The 17,888-nt window shown below is 45.3% G+C and overlaps 1 protein-coding gene across 5 annotated transcripts in view; it reads left to right on the plus strand.

The window, feature by feature from the left end:
* Schip1 (schwannomin interacting protein 1) overlaps positions 1-17,888 on the plus strand; it is a 760,409-nt gene that overhangs the window by 698,615 nt on the left and 43,906 nt on the right. The window contains exon 1 of one of the 5 annotated variants that reach the window (XM_052730312.1): positions 5,427-5,650. The exons of 3 other annotated variants lie outside the window; for them this stretch is intronic. In XM_052730312.1, the coding sequence (XP_052586272.1) occupies positions 5,621-5,650 (30 nt within the window). In that variant the 5' untranslated portion in view covers positions 5,427-5,620. Of the gene's footprint in view, positions 1-5,426; positions 5,651-17,279; positions 17,373-17,888 lie in introns of those variants that run through there. One more of the 5 variants, XM_052730311.1, reaches the window with a different exon arrangement.

Genomic DNA, 17,888 nt, shown 5'->3' on the forward strand with positions numbered 1-17,888 from the left:
CTGTCTCTGTCTCTCTCTCTCTGTCTCTCTCTCTCTCTCTCTCTCTCCTTTACCCTTGCAAGGCACTTCACCTTCCTCTCACCTTGCTGACCACATCCCAATGGCCTCTTGCCCTAAAACTGTGGGCTTTCACCCAAAGATTAGTTTCGGATGTATGCCGTTGTAAGTCACCCCAAGTCAGCTTAAGTCAACACAAATGCATGAATTTATTGTGTTACAGTTATGGACTTAAAAACTTTGACAGGACTCTGACTTGACAAAAATCAGGGTGCTAATTGAACTGTGCTCCTTTGGGAGGTTCTGGAGAAAATGAGCCTCCTGTTTCTGAGAAGGAGGCCGTCCCTTGCTTATGGTGTCTTCCTCTTATCTTCAAAGCCGACACCACCAGGCAAACCTTTCTCCTACAGAAAGGAAAAGAACCTGGGTTTTGTTCGGTAGTTTTTGGTGTGCGTGTGTGCGTGCATGGGGGGGGGGGTTATTTGTTGCTAGTTTCTGAGGTAAAGACTTGCTGGATAGTCCAGGCTGCCCCTAGTGTCTTCAGTGTCAGGATCATGGACATGTACCATTGTGTCTGTTGAGATAGAAGCTCTAAGGTAATTTACATCACTCCAAGAAAAATGGAAATTCAAGAAGTGAACTCTAAGTGAGCAAGACTTTGGCAGCCTCGTGTTCACCCTAGCTGAGGGTTTTCTTCCTTCCTCTTCTCAATTCTTAGTGAGCGTACTCACAAAATCTCTTCGGAGGCATTTGGTTCGCTTCCGGTTATGTACGGTTATCCTGTACTGTAACCTTACCAAACCCTGAGGGCAGAACCCCTGCCTTGAATTGTACCTAACAGGAACTTGTTTTTATTACATGGCTGTTAGAGTCAAGGGAGCTGCTGGGAAAGTACTTGCGGGATGGGGAAGCATCTCGAAGGATTTGTGATGAGGTGACACCAGGGTTGGTGACAGCAGAGGGAACTCCCCCTTCTCTAGACTGGGCATTCAAGAACTCTGATGGCCATAGGATTAATTTTCCTCCCAACTTCTCTTCCTTCATCATCCCCAAAAGTCACATGGCACCCAGCTGCTTTCCATTGTTGTGGAAGACGGTTACTGCCTTCCTCCTCTGCCTTCCTCACCATTACTTCATTTATGTCCCCTGGCATTTCATTTTAAAGTGGAAATTCATTTCACAAACACTGATTTATATATTAGTTTCTTTTCGGAGCCCATGAGCCTTCACCCTCTTACAAGCGGTGGTTTGTATACCACTTAAGAGTCTGAAATGATGTTTTACTAAACATGCTCTGTCAGAGCGTTCCATTGATGTAGCCCTCTACCCATCCATCGATTCATTTGATTTCTCTGATTCATCTCAGTGTAAGTTTCATATATCAATAAGTCTCCCTGTAAATACTTTAGCCTGCATATACTTCACTGGAGTAAAAAAAAAAATGGGTAACTAGGTCTTTTTTTTTTCATCCTTTGGAGTAAATACTATATATAATAAAATGCACAAATCTTAAATATCTTACTCAGTGAAGGTTGACAAATGCATATATCCATGTAAGCGAACAATATGCTTTTGTAGCTTCTGCCAGAAAGTCTCCTGTGCCCCTGCACATCACTTCTGAACTGGTGCTGAAATGCCCTGTGAATGTGACTTTTTACTACTACATTTACTGTTCGAAACAGTTCTCCAGGGCTAGAAGGTGGCTCAGAAAGTTAAGAGCACTTACTGCTCTTCCGGAGGACCCAGGTTCCAGTCCCAGGACTCACAGGCAGTTCACAAGCACCTGAAAATGCACTTCCAGGGTATTTGACCCTCCTCTGGCCTCTGTGGGGCCTGCATGCGTGTGGTGCACAGGCATACATATGTGCAAGTAAACACCTATACACATAAAATAAAAATAAATGTAAGAAAAAAATTAAAAACCAGCTCTGCATTGTGTTTCTCCTACTTACCACAAAAGGAAAAAAAAACAGCTTTTTTTTTGAGATTTAAAAACACAACTATTTTATAGTGGCATAAACATGTTTGTTAATTGAGAAATGCTCTGACTCTTCTTCCTTGTACACATCCCTTGAATCAGATTTAAGCAGACCACACTCATTTTGGTTTGCGCCTGCTTTGGCCTAGTCCAGGTGAGTTGGTTTCTGCCAAGTCCTGCTGAACATTTGTCTTATTCTATCCAGGCTGCTCTACGCTAGAAACTCAGGGGCTTCTAAACAATAGAAATGCATTCTTGCTCTTCCGGAAGCTTGGTAATTCCTGACCAAGGCCCTGCAGGTTCAGTGTGTAGTGAGGGCCTGCTTCCTATCGCAGACGACCAGTTCTCACGGTGCTCTTAATGTGTAAGAGGTGCAAGTGCCTGCCTGGACCATCTTTTGAGGGGGCGTGAATCCCATTCATGGGGGTTCCTCTTCATGACCTCCCAGCAGCCCCATCTCCTAATACCTTCACATTGGAGATAAACTGTCTGTTGATCAGAAAAAGCAGCCTTCTTGGACACAGAGACCACTCAGTTGATAGGACCCCGGAAAACAGTGTTCCTTTCTTGCTTTTCCTTCCTAGGATACTCTTTTCAGTTGTAGGCGGGTTAACAGCATCCTTCGGGCTCATCTTACATGTCTTGGAGGCAACAATTTGGGGTTAAATAGTTTCTGGGGGTCCCATCTAAAAATGGAATATCAGTAGTTTAAATTTTTTGGCTTTTATTTGGTTTTAGATTTCATTGAATAGGCCAGGCTGTCCTCAAACTTAATCCTCCTGCCTCAACTTCTTCTGTACTAGAATTACAGATACACAGCACAGTGGCTGGTACTCAACTTAATACTTACATGTTTTTAAATGTGTAGTGTGTGTGTGTGTGTGTGTGTGTGTGTGTGTGTGTGTGTGTGTAGGTCAGTGGACAAGTCTGTGAATCTGTTCTCTTGGACCTTTATGTGGGTTCCAGGAATCGAACTGAGGTCCGACTTTCACACAAGAGCACTCACCCACTGAGACATCCTGTTTGTCCTTCAACTCAATGGTTTTAGCGGGAAATGAAACAAAAAGTTTTGAAGAGAAGAATCAGTGCCCTATAGACTACACTTAAAACGAAAAGGTTGTGGGTATTTTTAGACAAAAATAACAAATATTAATGTCCTTTTCTGACCTGTTTTAGCTGAAATGTTCTCGGGGCATCTGGTTTGTGTTTAAAGCCTTTTTCTTTCTTCCTTCTTCCTGTACTGGCAAGTCGTGTTTTAAATTGTAACATAAAGTCCTTTCCAATGGATAGTTATATAGACAAGCCTGCTAAATCCATCCCATTTTGTCTTGTTTATACCTTTTGCGAGGGGTGTGATTTGACAGCATTTGGGAGGCAAGTGTCAGAAATCTGTTCTCTGCAAAGCCACCTCTGAGTCACTTCCCCTGTCTCTGGAACAGCAACTGTGAAGAGTGGGATCATGTTTAGACTTTTAAAAAAAGAAAAAAAACAACACTTGATAAACGTCTTCAGGAGCTTATATAATATAGCCCAGAACCCCCAGTTTTTTAGAGAAAAACGGAGTCCAGAATGTGATTTTTTTTTCCAGCTCTTTGTGGAAGCCTAGTCCTGTGTCTTAGACTCAGGAACCAGAGTCAGGAGACGAAGGCCATTGCAGCAGGCACGTTCCAGTGGCCTTTGAAGTGAGCTGCTCTGTCTTGGACGGCGGCATGGGGTACCACTCACCTCATCTACCTCCTTGTACTCCTCGTACGGATCTCTGCTCTGCGAGGACAGTAGGGAAGGCTTGAGTCTGGGTGGGCTGGGTTGTTGGTTGTTTTGCTTCCTACAGTACTGTAGTCTCTCCTCGGTCTTGAATGTTTGGGTAGACTTGTTAGTACCCCCAGACTCCGGTCTTCCTAATACGTGCTCCTTGTCCAACATGGCCACCTCTCTCTGTACTGGAGGGAAATGAGTTAAGAGGTTCTGCAGGACACATGTCCACCGTGCCTGTTCCTGGAATCAAGAGGTTCTTCAGGACATATGTCCACCGTGCCTATTCCTGGAACCCACCCGCTGCTCAAATTTAGAGCCAGCGAGAACACAAGGGCTGGGCCTCTCCTATCACTTTTTATTCTCTTAGGAAGATAAGATAGCCTGAAATGGGTGTGCACATGGGTGTACTGAAGCTAAAATAGGAAGTAACTTAAGATGTTAGCCTTGGAAACTTTTCTTCTTTGAAGTGCGATGCTTGGAAGCCAGTCGTGGTTTCTCTGAGGACCAATTATGTCAACAAGGGCCAGAGAGAGAGATAGTTCGCTGAGTTAACGTGCTTGTCACCGAGGCTGATGACCTGAGTTTGGTCTTTGGAACCCACAGGGTGGAGGGAAGGACTGACCTAACCACCGCCCACACTCCAGGGCATGTACACACCCACCCTCCACAGAGACACAAACCAAAGAAACAACAAAAGGAATTGTTTGGGGACAACCAAGGCGTACAAATAAGAAAATTTTATTGATTTTGCTCTTAATTTTGTGTAGTTAGGTTGAAGAATTTACAGGCCTCCCTGTTCCCTCCTAGGCACCCTAGAGTCCTCGAGTGGCACTTGAGACTGTTCTGATTGGCGCTGGTTTTTCTCCCAGAAATGTGTGATTATTTGATGATGATCTTCGGGTCCCAAGTTCTCCCCAATACAGACTCTCCGGAGTCTGTCCCAGGAATTATCTGTGTTATGTTGTCTAGTCAAGTCATAGTACTGGGCAATATATACATGCAAGGCCCTACCTTAAAGAAAAAAAAAAAAGACCTGCAAATTAGAGTTCAGCTCTCATGCAAAGAATACATTATACCAGTTCTAACATTTTAATAAATTTACCCCAAAATTATAGAAATAATGGTTCCACTATATTTTTTGTTTGACTTAAAAACAGTTAAGAATCGTTTTTGTAAATTACAAAATAATACATAAAGAAAGCCCTTTAGAAAGTTGACAAGATACTTTAAAAACGGGTCTCCGAAGCACGAGTACCAACCTTGCGTGTTAGTATGCAGAATGGACTGTTTTCCCGTTAGCATGTTAAAAGTTCTGAAAGGATCCTTAAGGCCTGGCTTTCATAAGCACCAACGGAGCAGCATTTGGTGGCCAGGAAGGATGCTGCAGCCGCAAGTTAGGAATGTCCAACTGCAGCATTGATTTGTGTCTGTCTCTCTCTCTCTCTCTCCCTCGCTGGCCTTTTTCTCTTTAATGAGTACTAGAATGTTTCCACATCAGTTAACTGCCTTCATAAAGCACCAGAAGGTCACACCAGCCCCAGACAGATCCTTTTCTTTGTGCCTATAATATAATTGGCTGATTGTGCGGGTGATGCGCCCGCCCCCTCCCCCAGGCCGGTCCCAGCTCGGCTCAGCAGCCTGCCTCCGGGTTCCTGAGAAGCAGAGCAGCTCAGAGGCTGCAGAGCGAGCGAGCTCGGTGGCTGCGCCGCCGCTTCCCAGCACAGGCAGTGCCACTGCGCAGGTTGCTCAGCGGAACAGCATCCATTTTAATCTGCGGGGAGCCCCTGCCTAACCAGGGCGTTCTCCCGCGCCTGTGGATGCTCGGCGCTTCCCCTGCGCAGCCTCGCCCAGCAGCCCAGCTTTAGGGTCTGCGCCCTAGGATGCTCTGAGATGGTACATCAGGAGAACTGCTCGTACCAGGTAAGGTTGGAAAAGCCTGATTTTTGAGGCCCTCGCCCCTATGGGAGAGGCCTTCCTCTTCTAGGGCAGCAGGTTGCCTCTTGCTGGATTTTCAGGGGATTTTGCCATCCTGGGCTCCGCTCCCGGCCTTCATCGCATACAGTATCTGAATTCTAATGAGGCTTTCTGGGGAGTAATGGGGCAGAAACACTGCTTCTTTGGCCTTTAAAGCGTTCGTGGAATACACGGAGGTGATGCGTGCTCAGCACACTGTAGGTCTGTGCAAATGAGAGGAACTGCTCTGAACTGTAATTGAATTTAAGGGGTTCCTAGACACAACCCTGAAAAAATGTGATTATTGTTCCTTGCATAAGAGGCGAATTACTTGGCATCCAGTTTTTAAGACTGTCTGTGAGAAAATTACGAACATCAAGAGTCCTAATTGATAATCTTAAAATTTTTCATAAACCAGTCAGCAGGCATTTGGTGTTTTAAGTTGCACTCACATGTCTTTATGAACCTGTTTTTTACCAGCATGCTCTTTTAAATGGTTAATAGGTAAGAATGCCAGTGTCGGTGTGGATTAAAAACTTCACATAGAAAAAAAAATTGAATAACACATGTTCATGTTAATGTGCCAATTTGCTCTCTGGAGCTAGGAATTAAACACTTCAGACAATTTCCAAAGCTCCCTTCTAGAATGTTTCATAACTCCACCCTACCGCTTGGATTGTAGAGATAACACTGTAAACAGCAAGAGCCGTCTCAGGGAAATCGCTCTGTGCAGTGGCAGGCGTGACTGGGCCACATCCTGGGTGGCTGGCATCGGGGTATTGCTCACCTGATGGAGTTTCTCAGAGACCAGCTCTCTAACCTAACAATGCCTCTTCCTTGTGAGAGGGAGGCTACCTGAGACAGGTTACCTGAAACAGGTGTTTCTCCGAGGGTCAGATTTCACAGTGTGAATGTCTACAGGAAGAATAGTGCATTTCACGGGACTCGAGGCAGCTGTTGCTAGCTGAGAAAGGCATGCCTATAAAATATGTTTGTATACTATTTTTATGCTTGGAATACATTGGAATTTTATAATCAGGGACCTGTTTTGTAGTATTTTCATTTTATGGGACATTTAGTTACATGCGTAGATCCTTTAGTATCAAGATTTATGCTTCACAGGAATTGTTTTCCAAAAGAAAGTCAGAGAGCTAAGAAAAGAGTCACATATTTAGGGTGGGGAATGCCAGGCATCCATGGAGAGTCTAGTGTGGGGATGGCTACATTCGACTGCAGGAGATTAAATTATTGTCATAATTAAAATAGTTTTTCGTCTCCCTTTTCAGAGAGGCTCCGTAATTTATGTTGAAGGGCAGGTTACTAGAGGATCATTTCCTGTATTTTCTCATTCGGCCGAACATGAAGTCATTGTTTTTGGAAGGTGAAAAATTGGTCAGTAGCAGCAATGTCATCGGGAGAGGGAGGGACCATGTTAGGCAAACGTTTCTTCCAAAGGAAGACAGATAGATAGGACTTGATAGGAACTCAGTTTTTAACAGTGGCATCGTGTGTTTGATAACCTGGAAGTCTCTATTGCTTATTTCCACAGTAAACTTACATGTGTTAGGTTGATAAATGGTAGTTAATAGACTGTGTATCACCAGTGGAGGTTGGTAGAAGAAGCATGTGTGTAGACTCTTTTGAAATGCTTTCCTTCAGAGCTAACTAACAAAAACAGGAATGCTAGCTTTGAAGCCAAGTCCCAATCCGACTTAGAAACCTTAGTTTTAGAACCCATCTGGCATCGCGAATGATCGGGTTTAGAAAAAGTGATTTCTCTACAGTCTTAGCTTGATGTGGTCCTAAGTAGTGATATCAACAAACTAATTTTTTTTCAGAACCCCCCACCTTTTTTTTTTTTTAACCTAGGGCCTATTTATTTGTTCTAAATGGTAATGCAGAGTGGTTGTGGCATATTGCTTAGGTTAGTGGGGTTTTTTTATGTAGCCCTGGCTAACATGAGACTCACTATGCAGAGATCATCCCACCTCTGCCTCCCCAGTGCTGGTGCTGGGGTTCGAGGCCTGTGCCACCACTCCCGGCAGGTTAGCATTTTTAATGAACCAACAGAATTTCGTTGGAGGACTGATTACTTTTCTCCCATCGGTGATGTCTCCTGAGATTTCTGGAGAACACTCTAATGGAGCGGCCGTGAGTGGGAGTTCAGACTCGCGTCTCCTGGATGTTACCTGCATGTTTTGCTGCATAGAGAGAGAGAGGTAGATTACTGCCCTACCATTGGCGGATCCTCATATGGCAGCCAAGCCCTTTTAAATGCTTCCATGTTTCTGCATTTGCTCTTCCATCACTCACAGCTTGTTTTCAACACAGTATCCGGAATAAGCTAGTAGAGCCTAAGTCTGATCATGTGCCACATCTCCAAAGTTTTTGAAAGTTTATCATCCCACTTAGAAGAAGAACCCAGTTAGTTATTCACAGGGGCCTGGACCTTTCACCAGTGTCTCCCAACCCCCACCTCCGTTTCCTCCTGGGGTCTAGCTCTGCTTGCCTTGACCCCTCCTCTGTCAGCCTCTCTGGTCTACCTGGCACGCACCCCTCCCCCATCACACCCTCTGTAGGGCCGTCTTATTTAGCGTTGGGTACATAGTTGTTCTAAAACGTTGTTCACCCTTTTTGTGAAATTCACCATGCACTGAGCAATAGGGTAGTAGGCAGCCTTCCCCGACACCTTGCTCTCTTTCCTCAGACCTTTTCTGGAGTGTCACATCTTTGGATGTCTTCTCTAGACTTAACTCCACAAGCATCAAGTTTTCCTACTTCTCTTCCAACATTTTGCTTACAGTTCCCAAATTTGTTTTCATAGTGAGCATTTACCACCATTGATCAGTACAGATTTTACTTAACTGTTGGTGGTCTGTTTCCACTGCTGTATGAAAATGGGTTTTCTAGGTTTTCAGGTACCATGGTCGGATGTGTCTGACCAGGTGAACAAGGCTTTGAACACACTCAGCTCCTTCCCTCCATGGACTTGACTGTTATTCTGAGAGGGAAGCCAGTTCCTCTCTTTACGCCGCCCACGATGTTAATCGACTTTCTCATCTCTGAAATGGGATTTTTACCCGTTGACGCCCCATGAGAGTTGCCTGATCTTCTGCCAGAGATCGCCCTTCCGCACAAACAAGTCAGCCATCATTAATCCAGAGCCATCTTGCCCCTGCAACTGTTTCCTCTGTAATTTTGGAACCTCATCCAGCTATGTGTCACTTCGGTCTCAACTGTTTGAGGCTGATAGAAGTACAATCAATTCTGCTCTGTTGATGACTGTGTTGCCCAAGAGTTTGTGTGTCTCTGCCAAAGCCAAGTATCTGGCTATTCTGTGCTCCAGGCAACTGAAACCAAGGGAGAGTGGGCAGAGGAATTCTGCTGCAGAATTTTTCATGATAGTTTCAGGTCACCCTGCTTTTATCCTGCCCCTCTCGGGGTTCACAGGAACCTCCAGCTCGCTGAGGCATGCGTTGTCTTTTTCCGTCTTCACCCTGTTAGAAGAAAGAGCTGTCGACCTCCATTTTTCCAGTCTTGGGAGGAAGCCAATCTCTTCATGAAAGAATCTTGCCCACAGCTTCAGGCCTGGAAGCCTTCAGAAGGCCGAATTCTTCTAAATGGTTATTGATAGACAGCTTAGAAATATGCTGAACTTGTAAGCACAAGTTTAGGTCAAGGGGTCCACTGAGCTTAAAAACTCCCAAATATTTTTTTTTTCTCTTCGCCTGCAGTTTTTTTTTGGGGGGTGGGGGGTGGGGAGAGTGGGGGTAAGTACACAATTCGAAAACAATGACAGGCTTTCATCCCTCCCTTGCTGTCCCTTAAATGACCGGCTCCGATCCAGATCACACCCTTGAATTCCGAGCTACTGTGGGAATAGAGAAGAGATAAAATGGCCTGTGGCTCACTCTCTTCTACCTCCCTCCCCAGCACAAAGTCCCTTCTTCCAATATGATCAGGGATCTTTAATGCTTCTCCGGTCCCTTAGGATAGATTCCAGACCCTTTTGCGTGGCATTCAAGGCCTGGCCGAGGTCCAGACCGTGGATGAAGTCCCCCTCCCTCCCTCCAGATCTGATGTGGTCCCCCACTTTCTCCCTGCTGCTGCGCTGCCTCCCGCCGGGATGCCGGGATGCCTCCCACCCACGCACCACCTGCCCGCACCTTTTGCCAGCTACTTTCAAGGCGCAAATGCCACCACCTCCCTCAGGAAACTGCCTCCTCACCATCAAAATGTCTCCCGGCACTCTTCCTTCCATTAGCTCCTCTTTACCTCCCCATCAGAGAAAGCCTCCTGAAGACAAGACCCTGGGACCCCTTTTTAGAAGGCTCTGCCTTACACATAGATTTTGTGGCTGTTAAATGCCTGTTGGACTGAACTGCATTTGATGCCGTTGGTATGTTCTGAGCCCCAAGAATTGGAGAGCTATCCAGAGCGCCGCCTTGCAGCAGGGAACCAGCAAAGCTGAACCCAGCACTAATTGGAGCAGCTGCTAGGTAGACATCCTGAATGCCCGAACAAGACACAAGGCAACACACAACCAATGAATGAAGGCGATGCACGCACATCCCAGCCCACCCAGGGATAATGCATGAAGTACCTCCATCCCTGCTGATTTTACCCCGAGATCTCGCCAAGATGAAACTCGCGCTCTGCCCCCCAGGCACTTCTGCACTTTTTCTATAAACATCATTCTTTCAAAACCTATGCAAATAAATAAAAATATCACACACCAAAATTAACCAGACCCAAAGTCTGCACAACTTAATGAACTTCTATACGTTTAGAATTGGCATTCAAAACAAACTGTGAAGCTTCACACTAAATTTCACACTTTCAGTTTTGAGTATATTTTATGCACATATCCACCACCCAGACAAACAAACAAAAAAATCCATGACAGTTAGAACTAGAAGAACAATTAGCTCTGTATTCTCTTTCGTAACTCATGTCCATTACCTGCACCCAGTCCTTTCTCATCCCTCACTATATTTAGCTTTCCTAGCTCACCTCAAGGATTTTGCCAAGACACACCTCATGGCCTTTCTCCAGGCACTTCCACACTTATTCAAAAACACCCTTCTTCCCCTTCCCCCTTCTTTTTCCTTAGTCCCTCTCTCTTCCTGCATCTCTGCTCAGGACCAAACCCAAGGCCTCCTGAATGTCAGGCAAGGGCCCTGCTGCTGGGCTGTATCATCTATCCCCAGGCTTTTTTTAGTCTTGACTTTGAAAGACTACAGTCCAGTGGTGTCTTAGCCTCCCAAGAAGCTGAAATTACAGGCTTGCCCTACCAAGCCCAGCTGCTGATTTTGTTAATATATTAAATTTTCTGAAATTTTTGTATTTATTTATTTTCTTGTGGGAGCTAGGTGGGCAACATGGTACACGATTTGTGGGAGTTGGTTCTCACCACCACCTTTCGAGTTCCAGGTATCGAACTCAAGTTGTCAGGCTTGACAGCAAGCACGTTTCCCTACTGAGCCTTCTCGTCCAGCCCCTGACTGCATCCCTTTACAGTACAGAGGGGTAATTTCACGGCCTCATAGAACACTTAGTTTTCTGGAGCAAAATGCTGTGGAAGTGTCACGCCCAACTCACAACACCAAAAGATCCCCTATCTTGGTCTCAAATGCTAAAACTAGGGAGTCTCTCGGTTTAAGTAGTTCATCAAGATACCCTCACATTCTCAGTAGAGAAAGCAGTAAGCAGCCCTGAATGCCCAGATTCTGGCGGATCGTGTCATGGTTAACAGAAGCAAAGAAATCCATCTATCCCTGTTGACACCAGCTCCTTCCCCTCTTCCTTCCCGAGAATGAGAGAACAGGGTGTCGAGCTGGAGTTCACCCAAGAGTGCCAGGATAAGCCTGGGTCCATCTGCACAGCAGAAGAAAACAACACTTGGGGTTGAAAAGAGAACTCTGGGGCATTTTTATCCACTATTTTGATACAGACTTTTAAATACAAGTTCAATGAAGTGATTTTCTCCATTAGTCCGTAGAGTTTTCATTAACTGGGAAGTTTTTGTCTTCACAGTAGACAATGCTGGGGTGTTTCATCTTCGTAGTTTGCCTGGTTAGAGACGAGTTGTGATCTGTCTGTTGAGATGGTTTTCTTTCTAAGCATATGATAACAGTAACAGTTAAGAAAGTAATTATGACCGGGCGGTGGTGGCGCACGCCTTTAATCCCAGCGCTCGGGAGGCAGAGCCAGGTAGATCTCTGTGAGTTTGAGGCCAGCCTGGTCTACAGAGAGAGATCTAGGACAGGCACCAAAAACTACACCGAAAAACAAACAAACAACAACAAAAAGTAATTCTGGGTATAAATGCCTCTATGTTGGTTTTTAGCCAAGATGCCTGAAAAAAAAATCTGATTCTGTGCTTTCTCACCAAAAGATGGGTGAGTGACAAGTGGGTTACAAATGATCATCAGCTGGGCCTCACTGTGAACTTCATCTGACATGGACACGGAGCACAACACATTTTTGTGAGGGCTCGATCTTCATGAGTCAGACTTAGCGATTTAAAGAAGTAAATATTTAAAGCTCATTTTAATCCCAAGATCTGTTATTTTCTCTTGGAAGGGATGGCGATGATGGGGGAGGGGAAGAAAGGGGGCATCTTTGCAGTACAGACCACTGCACCATAGCTTTTTGGAGAGTAGAAACCCCACATACATATGTATGTGTGTGTGTATGTATGTATGTGTATATATATGTATATAAAGAGAGAGATACAGATATAGATATCTATGGAGGTACATGTAAATATATAATCTCGGATGAGCAATTACAGCTTCACAAACAGAGGGAAACATTAATAGAGCTTTATACCCCCTGAGCCATTTTCCATTATACATTTATATTCTCTATACCAGGGGGAAATTTGAAACTTTGATGTACACTGTATGGAAGCATCAGAAACTACTAAGCCTCCTGAAATAGAAAGTAATTTGACAAAACTGCTTGCGTTCAAAAGAAAGCAGCCCATCAGGGCAGCCTAGTGGTAATCAGTGTAGGAGAGCCATTATGGGGTGGGACGCAGAGAGAGACATAATGGGGGCATTAGTGGTCCCACCTGGTGGCTGGACCGTGGGCTGTCAGAATGAGTGCAGAGGTGTTTCTGGTACTCAGGATTTTAGCCTGGCAGGAAGACTTACAGACGTGGTCCTCGCTCTTTGAATGTGGAAACGCCGTTGACGCTGGCTGCTTCCGGTACTGCCTCCCCCTCCCAATATCATTATTTTAATGTTGTTAACCTACTTTTTTTTTTAAGTGCTCCAAATTTCCAGGGGTTTTCTAGCCATAAGAATATCTTAGTTGAAAAGCATACCAAATTCAGATGAGCTTTACATTTAAAAAGAAATGATTTGGAAGGAGGTTGTAATGTTGAAGGTAGAATGGGGATGTTAAAAGATGGGATTGGACGGCTGAAGGGTTAAAGACGATTAGATGGAGTTTCCACCTTTGCGCAGGAGAGGCTTTTGACAGTCCATAAGTGATTTCCCAGTAATGTACTCAGGGTTCTCAGAGTCAATAATTTCCACCAATGGCTGATAATGATTATTTAAAAGCATTAGATCACATGAGAAACATGCCTTGCTGTTCAGAGCATGGCTTGGCGTCCTTGGATTTCAGGGCATGGAAAGGAGCTTTCAGCCTCAGATTCTGAGAGGCTGTGAGCACGTTTTCTAAGAGAGAGCATTCATGTCTGGGCCTGGCTTCTTCCTAGATGGTGCACTTTAGACCATCCTCTGAAGAGAGGACATGAAGTGTTGGCCTTAGCTTACATATTGACTACAAAGCCTCCCACCATATACTCTGCCAAGGCGGAGGCTAGTTTTGTTTCATCCATTCCTGTGTTCCTTAGGACTGCTTTTTGCAAGTGAAATTTATTACAATGTTTATCTCAGGCAACAAAAATCAGAGTCTTGCCAGCCTGTTTGGAAATGCAGTCCAAAACAGAAGAAAGACAGCTAATAACGACTTGTTTTCCCTAAGTTCGCCAGCACTGCTTCAGAAATGGAAGGCGCATTGAGAAATCGCAGGGGCCTGGCAGTGGTGGCGCCTGCCTTTAATCCCAACACTCAGGAGGCAGAGCCAGGCGGATCTCTGTGAGTTCAAGGCCAGCCTGGGCTACAGAGTGAGATCCAGGACAGGCACCAAAACTACACAGAGAAACCCTGTCTCAAAAAAAAAAAAAAAAAAAAACCAGAGAGAGAGAGAGAGAGATCGATCACAGGGATCTCTCTTCAGAAGCGCAACCTCTGATGTGGGAGGCCTCCAGTGGGACCTGAGAGTTTGTGTTCCTAAGCCCCCTAGCTTTGTTGATGCTCTGCTCCAAGAGTCACTCCGAGTAGGGAAACTCTAGAGTGCATCAAAGATCACTTTTGTCACGTGTGACGGGACACTGACTACCGGGTCACCTGGAAAGGGTTTGGGCAATGTGCCTGAGCTGAGAACTCATCTAGGGAGTTGCAGAGGAACCGCGCTGCTTCTGGAGCCTCCTGCAAACTGCACAGCTTCTGGAGCTCCTGCTAGCTGTCACATCCCTGCTTTAGGCGGTGGCATGGGGCTGCTTGCGGGAGTGCAGCACTCACTTATGAGAAGGGAGGTGGGGGTAGTGGAGTAGGGAGGTCCTGCAATGCTCTCCCACCACTGATCCTTGTAGTTACTGAGCAGCTGAGAAATTTCCCTGTTGGACCCAAGTGCCCTGTTTCTAAAAGATAAAATATTAATTGATATATGTGTTTATACATTGGTATGTGTGTATATAGTCAATGCATTACTAATAATACACTGTGTATTATTATTTGTATAATTTGTATGGATAATTAATGATAAAAGTTTAGTTCTTCTAATTTCAACTGTGTACTGGAGCCAAGCCAGTAAAACCACACCTGTAGGGTGTGTGCAGCGTTCTCCTGAAGGGGCTGCCCTGCAGGCTGAGGTAACAGCCAGATGGAACATCCTATAGGCAGGTGGCCTTCCTCCCTCAGCCAGCCAGACTCACATGGGTCCCACCGACGATGTGGGTTGACAAACCCTGTTATCTGCGGCCGCTTCTCACTCTTCACATACGCACCAGCTCTTCACTGACCACTTAGCATGTGCAAGGCGATGTCTCAGACACTGTGAAGCGAATCAGATGAGTGTGCACCAATCTCTGTTCCGTAGAAAAAACACCGGAACCAGGAATAGCTGTGAGGAAGGAGCCACCGTGGTTCTGAGAGCTCCATGGTAAAGCAGGGGAGCAAATCCACCAGACTGTGTGCTGGGTCACGAGAGCAACAGCTCTCCTTTCATTTCCTGAGGCACCAGCAGCAGGAGGTGTGTGGCGGAGCGTGCTGGGTGTGCCAGATGTATGATTTAGAAAACAGCTCAGCATACGACGACATCGTTACTGGGGAGTGCTGCTGGTTTTCTCTTCGGTGCATCCTAATCCTAATTTTTAAAAAATACACTTTCACCACGCTTGTTTATTGCTTACGGGGGGGGGGGGGGGGGGGGGCGACCAGTAGGGGGCTGTAGCACACCCATTTACAATGTGGGCCACCAAGGCAGAGAACCTAGGCTCAAATTCCTGCCTGCCTACTGCTTAGCTACCATGCCTTTTGATGGAGGTCTGTAACATCTCTGTGTGCCCCTCCCCCCTCAGCTATAAAACGCATCTGACAACAATACATACTCCATAGGGTTAATAAAATGATTAAAGATGTAGGAAGCGCATATAAGGTACTTGGCCCCAGTCAATGACAACTATTATTGTTGTTGTGTAGCTGCATGCCATGTAAGAAGATGTGTGCTTCCCCTCCTCTGTCTAGATTTAGGAGACAGAGAATCGTTCAAAGTTGAGCATCACTGTAACCCCAAAGCCTTGACCTTGGTGACTGCTCTGCCTTGTGACCACCAGCCCCAGCCAGCACTCAGTGGCCACCATTGTCACGGAATCTGGACAAACACCCCAGGACACTCCCAGCATGCAAATAGGGGAACTCCCATCTGGAATGAGGGTCCATGGGTTTGGACCAGCGTTCAGGCAGGGAGATCTCAGCAAAGGAGGCAGCCCTTGCAAGTGTGTCCCACGAAATGAAACTTGTCACTGTGATACCTGACAAAAAGGCTATTCATCCTCTTGGGAGGGGAGAGGACTGGCTGGGAGGAGGATGAAATAAAAGGATTTAGATTTGGATCTGGGCAGCAAGAGGAAAATATTTGCTTGATAGAAACAGGACTACCGTAAACCACACTGAGACGTGTTTACAGCACAAGTTCGGCACAAGTTTGAATTTAAAAACACTGATGGAGAGAAATAGGTAAACAACTAAAGGTGAGCCTGTCAAAAGACGTAGAGATGCCAAACAAGGTTACGTTGCATGGCATTTTGCTTCAGAACGGTTCTTAACAATGTTGCAGCTGCTCAGGAATGTGTGTTGGAGAAGTGACTGACTGGTACGTTTGCAGTTTTCTGTGTGAGCATGTCAGAAGGTAAGGCCTGCTGCTAAGTGGAGCCTTGGCCTTTGAGTTCCTCCATGGCTGGTTTTTCCTGCAAACGATTGTTTTGCAGTAATGGCATATTTTTATAGTTTATGGAAGTATTAATTTGATGTGCATGTGTATGCTCGAGCATGTGCCTGTGAACTTCTGTTTGTCTGTTCCTTTGAGCCAAACATCCTCCAGCTGTGGCCCTTTCCCTGGCTGCGTGTAAGCCCATAAACAAAACCAGAAGCCATGGGAAAAGGGTAAAGAGCGCAATAGAAAAGAAAGCCGTGCTTCTGTGGAAAAGCCCGCCACTGGCTGAATCTTAAAGAAACGTTGATGGATCCCTTTCTCTCTATATTAATAGAACAAAGCCGCACTCCTGGGGCAAAGGAAGGTTTCTCTGGATTGGAATCGGCTTCAGTCTTGGGCTAGTGCTCATTCCAGATGATGAAACTTTTACATCTCATTTTAAGAAATGGTTTGGAAAAAAAAAAAAAAAAGAAAGAAAGAAATGAAGTGGTTCCCAGTGGTTATGGGAAAAAGAAAAATGGTGAACATCTGTCAGACAGGTCACTTTAAAGGATAGTTTTCATTCTCTGTGGAGCACCCGACTCGGCTCACAGCGAGACTTCTCGGGCTGCAAGTTTTTGCATCTATTTTTATCCTGCAGTCTACTAGCTTCAGGGTAGGCTCCTTGCCTCGCCAAGCTCCAGTTCACACTGGGCCCTGAACTGGAGTCGGGTCAGCTGGCGGAAGCTCAGTGTGTCTCTCTTTTCCCTTTTTGGGAGCAGGAAAGGTGCTGTGGAGAAGAATCTGGGCCAAATCATTCAGGGAAGGTGACAGCAGATGGTGGGAACGCTGGACTCTCTCAACAAGCCGATTGTCAGGGACGGAGTGAGCCTTACAGCAGGCAGCTGCCCAGTGCCCTGGAGAAAGAAGCCAGGCAGACCGGGCGGGCGGGGCACTGTCTGAGGCAGAAGGGGGCAAGGACACTACAGCCAGGCACAGGCAGGCGCTTCGCTGGCTCTCCATGCCAGCATGAGTGGTAACCAAGGTACTGGGCAGTTGGCACTTCAGCCTGTCAGGATTCATGGGAGATTATTTAAGTGAAATTCTAAAGAGTTAAAGGATGAATTTGGACAGTGATGGAATGGATGACATCATCAGTCAAGAATCCCCATTGGATTTGGAGGGGAATTATAAAAAGGTAAGGGGGGAGCTCTTTTGTTTATAAACAATTGGACCATTTTTCTAAGTGGGAGGAAGGTTGCCAAATTCCACACACGGTGGTCACTGCCGTTAAAGAGTGAAGAAAAACTAAATGCACAGACTTAACCACAGTAAGCTCTGAGGGTTCCAGATTTTCCCAGCTTATAGTCTTAAAAATAACAACAGCTAAAGCATACATGTTATTGTTCTAAAGTTGAGAGAAATTCTACTGTTGCTTCATTGCTAAGCAGCATTTTATGCAAAAATCATTGCTAAGCAGCATTTTATGCAAAGAGATTTTTTTTTAATTACTGACATTTTAACAGTTTAGTAGAAATAATTACTTGGTAGGGCTAACTGATCTTCTACATTTGTTGTTTTTAACAATGAAAAATAAAAAGTTTTACAGAGAAGTTTGGGATCTTAAAAACGTCAATACAATGTGAATTTTCTACTTGCCTTTCCTTTTGAAAGTCAGTAAATATATTTTGGGAATGTTTTATGTGATAATTGT

This window comes from Peromyscus californicus, unplaced genomic scaffold (genome assembly GCF_007827085.1).
Source record: "Peromyscus californicus insignis strain IS unplaced genomic scaffold, ASM782708v3 Scaffold_9__1_contigs__length_137607984, whole genome shotgun sequence".
NCBI lineage: Eukaryota > Metazoa > Chordata > Mammalia > Rodentia > Cricetidae > Peromyscus > Peromyscus californicus.